General features: G+C 40.4%; 1 protein-coding gene across 1 annotated transcript in view; it reads right to left on the minus strand.

The window, feature by feature from the left end:
- Positions 1 to 11378, minus strand: part of nherf2 (NHERF family PDZ scaffold protein 2) — a 19276-nt gene extending 7898 nt beyond the window's left edge. The window contains exons 1-3 of the mRNA XM_079615310.1: positions 10513 to 11378; positions 8861 to 9091; positions 4087 to 4311 (exon numbers count right to left, since the gene is read on the minus strand). Coding sequence (XP_079471436.1) covers positions 4087 to 4311; positions 8861 to 9091; positions 10513 to 10746 — 690 coding nt within the window. The 5' untranslated portion in view covers positions 10747 to 11378. The remainder of the gene's footprint in view (positions 1 to 4086; positions 4312 to 8860; positions 9092 to 10512) is intronic.
- Between the last annotated feature and the right edge of the window lie 397 nt (positions 11379 to 11775).

Below are 11775 nucleotides of genomic sequence, written 5' to 3' on the forward strand. Positions count from 1 at the left end.
TGTATTTGATCATTTTACATCACTCGCACCAGTAAATTTTCAGGACGCATTCTCGGTAAACCCGCGCCGTGTGTACGCAACCGCACTGGACAACTAGTTGTCAGTCACGTCAGACACTTTCGCTTTCGCTAGTCTCAGACGTCACGACCACGGACCTATGAACCGCCTGATGTGGCACACTTAACTGGAAACACTTCAAGTCATCATCTGATTGGTTCAATTCTACAGGATGTCCGGGAGACGTGTGTGTGTCGCGTTCTTTAACGATCCGCCTGGAAACAAAGATGCCGTGATGCCAAACCCCCTCATGGAAAAGAACCAAAGGGGTAAGCCATCCGCCGGAAACTGAAGCCTCCCCGGGCGCCGCCATTGTAGCAGAACTTCACCTGCTGTTAGCATTACATCGACTCCCATTCATTTTGGCGTCACTTTGACAGCGAATAACTTTACATCTGAGGCGTTTAAAGACTCCATTTGTCCATTATTTATTTCTAAAGAAACACGACAGTGTATAAAAGGCTCCATTACTTTGTATCTTACGTTATGGCCCCGTAGAAGCCGTTTTAGTAAAAAGTAGGCTAACGATTGCGTCATAACCACACGACTCTCTGTCGCACAGTCGAGAAATTACCGTATAGACCGGCGGAGAAGCTCTCAGGCAATCGGGGGGACGTGGAGGCATAAAGTCAAGGGAGAAGCCCATAGAGAGTGATGAAGCTGATCCTGCTGTTAGCTCATGGACAGCTAATGCTCACGCTCTCCGTCTCTGCGAGATTCGGAAGGGAATGACTCAGATTTCTCTCGGCACAGCTACTAGAAGACTGACAGCTCATTTTCTCATTCAGAGGTGTGTTTCCCAAAGCCAACTATTGTCGCAAGATCCATCGTTACCAATAGAGTTCAATAGGGCTGTGTGATATTTAAGGAAAATGCGATATGCGATAACTCCTTAAATAATGCGATACGATAATGCTTAAAGTGTGTAAAATAAACTTAAATTATCTTTAAAATATATTTAAAATGATATAACCTACATGTGTTTCACATTCTTTTAATGACAAGAAAACATCCTTATAACTTCTGAAAGTGAACATCAGTGTTTTACTGTAGCGTAAGAAGTGTTATTTTAACATCAGTGTAAACCACAGGGCTTCAGGTGATCCTACATTAGCTTTATTTAATAAAAGATACTGAATCATAAAATATAAAAATAAAACATTGCTTAGTTTTCACTGTATGAATTAAATATATCCTGATACTTATTAAAGCTAAGAAAATTTTTGTATTTTGTTCATGACCCCATTTATTGCAATCTGTTGCGATATGCATATTGCGATATATACATGTGCGATATTTCGATAAATTCGATATATTGTGCAGCCCTAGAGTTCAATATAACTTCTGGTTTAAAGGGGTGGTTGAGAATGATTTCACTTTTCTAACTTTAGTTAGTGTGTAATGTTGCTGTTTGAGCATAAACAACATTTAAGGACTACAACAAACGGCTGGTAGGGACTACACAACATTTCAACATCACCAACCCTAAAATTTACATAAACCGCACACAGCTCTTGAAGCCCCGCCCCCTGTGCCGGGAGCAGCAGCTCATTTGCATTTAAAGGGACAGACACAAAAATGGTGGGTTTTTGCTCACCCTCAAAAAGGGACAATTTTAACATGCTATATATAAAAAATATATATCTGTGGGGTATTTTGAGATAAAACTTCACACACACACTCTGGGGACATCAGAGACTGATTTTACATCTTGTGAAAAGGGTATTATATCACCCCTTTAATGACAGACATCGGATGAACACTATACCTCCCTTGAGTACTTGCAGTACCTTCCTCAGGCATTCAAGTCTGCGTACTTGCGTAAGGTTTCTGGCCGAAGAGAGAGACTGTTTGATATCGCATGCTGTATATTATATGATATATGCAGGACCTTCACGAGGACGTGCGAGCGTGTGTGCGTGACCATTGGCTCGTTTCCTTCGAGAAGTGAAAGACGCCCAGCAGGAATAAGGGACATTCTGTGAGACACCATGTCACTTCCTGTTCTAAGACAATACAAGGGTGGTGTCTGTTTGTGTCCCATGGGGAAGAGTGACTGAAGAACCTCGCCTTACAAACACACACATGTGCTTTACCTCCTGAGGGTGAGACGCCGCTTAATCTAATCTTACACACACACACGGACACACACACACACACACGCAAAACAACACACTCTCACTAAATTCTGGGACAATTTCCCAGAAATCAGACACCCCGGACTAGAGAGTGTGTGAACAAAGCAGGTAAATGAGAATTAAGGTCACAGAGAGAGAGAGAGAGAGAGAGAGAGTGAACACGGTGAATCTGACTGCAGTAGATGTGAAAGATATGAACAAAAAATGATGTTATCATTTCAAAATGATAGTCGATTGTCGAGTTCACGCGCGTGATCATTGGTAACTAAACCTATGCGCGTGAACTCGACAATCGACTACTTTGGACTTCGACCGAAAACAGGAACTAAATACTAAATAGGTATTTGCGTTGGCTCTGAAATAACATCATTTTTGTTCATATCTTTCACATCTACTGCAGTCAGATTCACTCGTGTTCACTCTGAAGGAATCACTCAACATGGCTGGGCACTTGTAATGACCCATGAAGGATGTTAAGAGGCTAAAACCAGGTTTATAACTTGCCCCATTGAAGTCAACAGGGTGCAAATTTTAAAAAGAGGATAACTCAGTGTAGGCAACACCGATTTTTGTCGTTGTTCTCTGTATTGACAGCACTCCAAATTTACAAAAAAATTAGCTCAATGTTAAAATTGACCGGAGTTCTCCTTTAACCACTCGCCTCAGACCGCTAGTCTGCTATGGGCGAGAGATGGAGAGGAGGAGCGCTGGAGTAAAACCCTGCCCTCTGTTCAATATTTTCTTTCACTTGGAAATACGTCACAACACTGGAGAAAAGTCGTTTGCAACTTCCGGTTCACGCGGACTTTAAAGAGCTGTTTAACTACAAATTATGAAGCACATATTTTAGTGTATAATGCAAGTCAAGATTTCTTGCGTGAATAACAGTCATAATTAAGTTTGATAAACAGTACCTATAGTGTACCTAACATATACTAGTGTACCTTTAGATTCATTTTATTTAAACAGGGGACAATGCACAAATTAACATTAACCTTGTATAAAAACAAGGAGAGATGCATTGTGCCAGGTTGTAGCACAAGTGCTATTTTCCGCCCGTAGTCCCTTGGCAGGTCAGTAACACATTAAAATACACAATTTTACAACCACAGTCATACTTAATTTACAATTAAAACTATCATGTGCTCAATTGTTCCCCCTTCCTAAAACCAACCCCACCCCAACAAAGCTATGCAATCAAAATCCCTACCTCTCCCAGTACACACCCACACACCTAACACCTATACCTAACATATACACTACTGTTCAATAGTTTCGGCTCAGTAAGATAAAAAAATAATAATTATTTAATTTCAAGTCCCCCTGTCGTGAAAATGATGTTTTTAATGTTGTTTATATGTCTATGTGGTGTTTTTAATGTGCTTTAAGACATAAACACAGTCTCAAAAACACGGGTTGAAATCGCTGGTGTTTCTGACGTCACAAACTACCTTGTAACCAATCAGATCAACGTGTGATTGTCAACGAGTGGATCTCTGAGCTGAGTGAGTGAGTGGAGGCGGAGCTCATTTGCATATTCATAGAACCGCACATACTAAATGAGGCGAGGGTGTCTAGTTACATACAAGCAATTTAAAGGCGTTTCTAAGTAAAAAAACGCTTAAACGTCATTTGGGTGATCAAAGATGAGTTTTAAAGGATAACATGATTGACTACAGGGAGACTTTAAGAAAGAATTACAAATAAATTAATACTTGTATTGAGCAAGCATGCATTAAACTAATCAAATAGTTCTTTTGGATTTTCTGATTTCTGGATTTTATGTAAAAATACCAACCAATACTAATACTAATCGTGTTGAAAATGACTTTGCAGATCCACATAATAAAGACACTGCTGGTTTCACACAGACAACTGGGCTTCACTGTACCTGCGTGCTGGTCTGTGATGTGCTGAGGTCAGTGCTGAGGTCACAGACGGGTTCAGTCTCGGGCGTGGCGCTGGGTTCGACAGTGAGTTCGGTGAAGGGTTCAGTCTCCGGTTCGGTCTTGGGTTCACGAGGGGACGGCGGAGACAGGAACACGGGCGACGCCAGGCGGGCACAAGCTCTGTAGAGCGGGGAGCCGTTCATCACTCTTCCAGGGCTGCTGGGACTCTGAGAGGAACACCAGAAGACAGTACAGTCTGTGGTCAGTTTCAGTGGTCAGGTGTGTGAATGCCAGTATTGTTTGTGTTGTGAGCAAGTCAGGTGCCAGTGTTTGGGGAAGCTGCTTTGAAACTGCTGTTTGCCAGGACACAACCTACTCATAATTTAAATGAGTTAAATCACAGTCAAGCTAGCCTCTTGAAGATATGATCAGCTTCCAATCAAGTTCAGTGCTATAATCATAAAGATCTATATAAAAAGATAAGATAAGCCACAAGTAATATGTGTTATTGACGTTCCCTTAAAGTCCCCCTGTAGTCAATTATTTTATCCCTTAAAACTCATCTTTGATCACCAAAATGACATATTTCTTCCTTGAAAAAATATCTTCCTGCCTTAAAATATCTTGAATGTAACTCGACACCCTTGCCTCATTTAGTATACGCAGTTCTATGAATATGCAAATGAGCCCCGCCTCCACTCACTCATCAGAGATCCACTCGTTGACGATCACACGTTGACCTGATTGGTTACAAGGTAGTTTGTGACGTGTTTTTGAGACTGTCTTTGGTTCACTGCAGTTTTAAGGAGAAAATACTCAGCAATGGTGTTTACTTATGAATTTGCACATGGTTTGTCTTAAATCATATTTACATAACACCACATAGACAACACCTTGATTTTCACCAAAAGATTTGTTACAAAAGCTTAAAATCAGATCAATATATACATGAAGTTCAGTGAGGCTCACAGCATCAAACTTGAACACATAAATTACGCTCATAACTACAGGCTGAAGTACACTACATGACTATTTAAACATTAGAATGACACATTTCACTCAAATTATTTTCTTTTACTGACACAATCCATTTTGGGAAGTTATAAGTGTCATGTGTAAGCTCAAGGGGGGAAATGTGTGAATACACTAAATGATCAAGGGCTGTAAACGATTAATCGCATCCAAAATAAAAGTTTGTGTTTACATAATATATGTGTGTGTGTATATATAAATACACACACATGCATGTATACATGTGAGAAATATTTGCATTTATATACTGCATATATATTTTTATATAATTTATATTATATATAAATATAACTATTTTAGATACTATTTATATAAACAACACATTTTTCTTAAATATATAAATGCATGTGTGTGTATTTATATTTACAAATTATTCATACACAATACACACACATATTATGTAAACACAAACTTTTATTTTGGATCGCGATTAATCGTTTACAGCCCTATGTTTAAGGATCACTGCCAGACTTTCAAATTGTTCCGAATACAAGGTCAGAATGCAAAAACGTGCCTTGTTGCAAAGAAACGCATGACCAAAAAAAAAAAAAAGTGTTCTAGAATTGGCTCAAAATATAAAAAATGCTTGATCCCCAACTGGATGCAATCATAATATGACACTAAAAAGTCAGAATCTGTAGCTGTGTCCCAATTCAGAGGCTGCATCCTTCGAAGAACGCGGACTTAAAAGGCCACGCCTTCCAAACCGTCATGCACTGCACAGTTTCTGTGTAGAAAACTATCCTGGAGCGGGAAAGGGGGGCAAAAATATGTGCCAAAGTTGTGTAGTGTAGGTATACCAGCCTTAATAAAACTAGAAAACACTCTGATTTCTATAAAAGAAATGAGAAAGAATACAGAAATGGCTTGTTACTGGAAAAGCAACACTTTTTAGTTGGTTTAGTTACATTTAGTTTCTCTCAAACACTGTTAGATGGTTGCTGGATTGAATCCCATTGCAGATGGCGTTCAGAAAGTCTGCTGCTAAAAATAAAACAAACAATAACATGATTGCATGTTGACTATCACTGGATTTCATGGCTTACAGGACTCTTGCTGTGTGCTGATCCTATAGCCGTCTGCTGTCAACACACCTCACCTAGACACAGACACATCGAGGCGCAGGTCGTCTATAAACGTGTGTGTGTGTGTGTTTGTGAGAGAGAGAGAGGGAGAAAGTGTCTTTGGGTGGATTAAATGTATCCCTAATTTCTTACCACACATGTAATCTTAGGTTTGGTGGATTTCACATCTGCACAAATCAAAAGGTCTGATTGTCCTCAAAATCAAATATTGCAACGTAGCCTAATAACCATAAACTGCATAAGTGTTTTTTTTAAACATATACACTCTTTAAAAAGAGGGTTTTCCCAGCCATGCCATTAAAGGGGTCATTAATATGTTCCTTGAGGTCCACTTATAACGTTAGTAAAGTTTTTTTGCACAATATATATATTTGTCCATTATATGGAAAAATTATTATTTTCAACCCTCGTTATGAAATGATCCGTTTTTAAAGGGCAGCTGTTATGATTGGCTAACGCACAGGAAACCGTATCATTGCCCACTCGCTATTGCTCGTGAATAAGTGTTTTCAAAACATTATTCATATAAAAATGTCATTCCAGACAAATTTCATAATGCTTTGTCTGTAAATGACAGTTTTATATGGATAATGTTTATAATATAACTATAATGTACTAATAGTTTGTGAATCAGCTGTTGTCAGATTCAGTACAATTGACCCTTCGCAGGGAGCTTGATTGACAGGTGATCTGACCAATCGTACTCCGCCATCCGCCATTTTGTCCGACAAAGCAGTCAGGGGAGTTAGTGGATTAACATGGGAGGATTTGAACTTGAAGAGCGGAGTGTACTGACGCCTTTCCACGGTTAAAACAACATTCCTTCTGATGTTCATTCATGTTTATTTGATGCTATAAATGAACTAGAAGGAAGAGGTGATCGGTTCACGAGCAGCTTTAACTGATGCTATACAGCGTTCTGTCAGACACATTAAAGAGCCACAAAACGGTATTTATTGTTTAAATTTCTTTAAAAAAAAAGACCAAATTTGAAAGGTGAGACTTTGTTTAATATCAAAAGTAACCTGGTCTGTCCTGTCTGTCAGCGTGTTGTCAGTGTCCTCTCTGCTCCGCGACGTGTTTTTCACTGCGCGAGAACATGTTGTGTGGCGTGAGAGCGGCGTAGCTTGTCTGACGTAGCGACAGTAACTAAGGGGGGCGGGTCTTTGCGAACGTCAATTGCTGCTTCATATGACATCAACAAAAGTTTCTTTGTGAACTCTCCATTACACTGTGCCTCGTTTACAAAACAATCTGCTGTCAAATGCTCCGAACAAAGATATAATCCTCCAACGCGATCCAGGACGCCATTAAAAATAAACCATACACTTGTTGCTGGAATCCTTCTGAAGTCTGTGCAGAAATGAGCTGTTTAAACGGGACGTGGCAAGGCAAACGTTCCTTTACGCTTCCATTTACTCGTCCATCTGTCCTGTTATCGACAGACTCAAGTGCGCGGATTATTTCAGAAACTGAACGCGCATCTGTTTACTGTATCCAGCGTAGACAGCATCACTGATTATAATGCGTTCTTTTTGCTTTTGACGCGACGCAGCGCTCACATGCAGTGTAACCAAATGTCAGCAGTTAAGTGACTGAATGGCCTATGGTCCAATAATGTAAAACTATTGGTCGATGTATTGCTCTGGAGGCAGTCATATGCAAATGTATTTGCCCGTGTGACATCACAGATCCCGCAATATCCAAACAAGCCGTTTTTGGAGTTTGATTGAATAAATGCTTTGTTTATAATGAGGAGGATAATTTAAGCTATGACATTTACAGGATGTTTTAATGGTACAAAGACCTCTTATATATCAAAAGATCAAGGAAAATTTGATTTCTCGTGTCTCGACCCCTTCATAGATCCATTTTTGGTTCCCCAACAGTTCTTAAAAGAACCATTTTTTCTCAGTGTGAATTTTGTTTTTAATAATCTAAAGAACCATTTGTGGAATTGAAAGGTTCCGTTGATGTTAAAGGTTCATCATAGATGCTAATAAAGAACCTTCATTTTGTCTATATGGTTTTTATCAAGTTTTAGTTTATATCGTTTTATTTATTTTAGTTTTTAGACTAAACGAAAATGAGAAATGTTGCATTGGCAACTAGCTGAAATATATATATACCGGTATTTATTAATTAATGCTTATTTTGAGTGATTACAATGTTTTTTCACGGTATTATTTTTAGTATTAGTTAACAATAATAACAACCCTGCTTTGCATAGTTTTGGTTTCCAAAGATGTTACGTAACTTGACATGTTCACACACCTAATTTGACTAGCTTCCATCAAGTGACACATTCATTTCCTCCCGTTTTTACATTGAGGGTTGGATTAGACCAAAAACTTGGTGTTCCCCTGAAGAGCACATGCACAACACAAGCACTTCTGGCACTTAGAAAGGTCCGGAATGAACTAAATGTGGCTCATAGAATTGAAGGAACCATCCCAACCCTATTCTTCATACAGTATGATCTAAATATAGCACACAGCTCCTCTCTGGGCTGGATTTCCCCTAGACTTCCTCTCAAAGAGTCTCCCACAAGAGGAAGGTGCATGTACGGAGAAGTTATGGCCACGACATGCCATGTTTCCAAGTCCACCTATCCTGAAACCGACAGCTCCATACATCCATACATTTGTGAAACCAATACCTTATTAATGAAGATGCCCTCTGAGCTCTGTCTGCTGTAGATAGGCGTGGCGGGGTCCCGTGGGGAGCCGCGAGGAGAAGACGCCGCGGAGGAACGAGCAGACAGAGAGCCCATCTCAACCGCCCTCTCCTCCGTACACGACAGCCCGTGAAACTTCAGGAACTCGTCTGTGACCCGGTCCACCACCAGCAGTCTGGTGCGGTGATCCACCTCCAGGATCCGCTCCACAACCTGAGAGGCGAGAAGAGGGACCACTGAAACGTATCACACAATACTATGGCATTGCCACGCGCTTTTTGGTACCAATTTAATCATAGTATTTTATTAGTTTGAGGTACCGTGGGGTACCATAGTACAGAGCCCCTGAGGGGACGTGGGAGGGAAGATTAGATCTTTAATGGTTTTGTGTTTGCTCGCAAAACTATTGCGTACACTCCCAGAAGTATTGCGTTCCCAGAGAAACTTTGCATTCTCTTGCAAAATCACTAAAACTGAATGTTTTCGCTAGCGAATGCAAAGTTTCAAGCAGGAACGCAAAGTTTCAAGCAGGAACGCAAAGTTTCTCTGGGGAACGCAAACGTTTTGCTAGGGAACGCAAAGTTTCTCAGGGAACACAAGTTTTACTAGGGAACGCAAAGTTTCTCTGGGGAACGCAAACGTTTTGCTAGTGAATGCATAGTTTCTCGCAAGAACACAAAAGATTTGCTAGAGAACACAAAGTTTCTCAGAAGAACAAAAGTTTCAAGCAGGAACGCAAAGTTTCTCAGGGAACAAAAGTTTTGCAGGAACTTAAGGTTTCTCAGAGGAACACAAAGGTTTTGTAAGAGAACTCAACGTTTTTCAGGGGAACGCAAACGTTTTGCTAGTGAATGCATAGTTTCTCGCAAGAACACAAAAGATTTGCTAGAGAACACAAAGTTTCTCAGAAGAGCAAAAGATTTGCTAGAGAACACAAAGTTTCTCAGAAGAGCAAAAGTTTTGCTAGAGAACGCAAAGTTTCTCGGAAAAACACAAACGTTTTTCCTAGGGCATGCAAAGTTTCTTGGGGAACGCAAAAGTTTTATGAGAGAAAGCAGAAGCAATGTCATCTCTTTTTCTTTCTTTTTTTTTTTTACCATTAACCATGTCCCTAAGGGCTCTATACCATATAAATGCTATGGTGCATGAATATTATGTAATTTAACATTAGCATTTTACATATTTATTGTACCATCATATTAGATATAAAGACACTACAGTAAAAAGTAAAGAAAGACAAAAATCTATAAACGTATTGCACTGTTTCAAGGCGGCCCCCTATTTATTTATTACAGTTTTTCCCAGTATAACTATGGTAAAATGTGTTTACCACGGTAAATGTTTGTTAGGGGTGGAGGCGAAAGTTTCGTAGGTGAGACTGAATTGTTTTCTTAAACATCTACACACAATGATTCAATCTTAAGCAAATATACATTAACTCTGTCACGTTAGTGTGGAATAGCCGACAACGCGACCGGTGTCTCAGAACATAGTCGGATCCCTATCTAGACAGCATTGCGGGTCTCACGCGCGCGTGTTTTACAGGATGATGCTGTCTAGGTAGGCATCTCACTAGGTTTTTTTGGGACACGTCCCCAGGTGAAGTGGTCCAACAGGTTCTCCTCTCTCATTACCTGGTGATGCGTCTCTCCCTCCACGTTCTCCCCGTTGACCTCCACCACCCGGTCGCCGGACCTGAGCCCGGCCAGGTCCGACGGGGAGCCCGGCTCGATCTTGCGGATGAATTGCGCTCCACTGTTGCGCTCTCCGTGCAGATGAAACCCGTACCCACGATCTCCTTTAGTCAAATAACACAGCCGTGGACGGAGCTCCCGCTCCAGGATCTCTCTCTCCAGAGTGTTCGCCATATCCAACTCGAGTTCAGTCACAACATGAATATAGGCTGCTATATGATGAGTTAAGTTTTAAAGGATGCATTATTCCACATGCTGAGTCTGCAGGCGTTGTTTCTTAGCCGTTAAGAAAATAAACAACATAGCCTAAAAAAAAACGGTGAGAAATAAAAATTTTTTTTTCACCAATTCAATTTTAAAATAAAAATATACTATAGGCCTATTTTAATATAAAATGCAAGTAAAAAAAACTAAACAAAACACATACAAAAATACCACACTTTAGCGCTAAACGCGCTTAAAAACGTGTCCGTGTTTCTTTTAATAAATCCCGCCGTGTTAAAAATGTTTACTTCAATTTGTGTTGAAAAACAGATCTTTACTCGAGTGTGTCGTCCCCAAAACGACTCTCTTCATCACACTAACAGTCCGATAAGTTTTTTTCGGTTGACGTTCCGTCAGTCACGCGCATTCCACAAGCGTTCCCAGTGATAAAAACGACGCGTAGGCTATATTCTTCTTCAGATATAATATAATCAATCAATAATAGTCCAAATGAGTCTCTGAGGCATCAGTGTGCGTGAGTGTGAGAACGGAACAGGTGGAAGAGGATGAGAGAAAACTGTAAAGTGTGAGTGTGTGTGTGTGAGAGAGAGAGAGAGAGAGAGGGGAGGAGGAGGATTGGAGAGATCAGATGTTGGATAAGTCACAGATATCCATGCGGAACTCTTCCTCTTCATGTGTGCTTTTGGACAGATCTGGGATCAGCTCATCTAACCCACACTGATTCAATAACACAACCACATAACTGACCTGGAGCAGTGATGATCAACTACTGTATAAAGGTCCATTATCACCCACTGCATTTAAAACAGGCCAGCTCGCCCACACGCTCAACTGCAAATCCGCAAGGTCCCAAAACACAACGAATAAACCATTAGGAAACCGTAGATTTACAATGAGTGCAATGAACACATGACGCTAGATGTACTGTATTTGGTCATCTGATATCCCCCCCCCCCCCCCCCCCCCATATTTACATCG

Source organism: Phoxinus phoxinus, assembly GCF_949152265.1.
Source record: "Phoxinus phoxinus genome assembly, chromosome: 6".
Classification (NCBI taxonomy): Eukaryota; Metazoa; Chordata; class Actinopteri; order Cypriniformes; family Leuciscidae; genus Phoxinus; species Phoxinus phoxinus.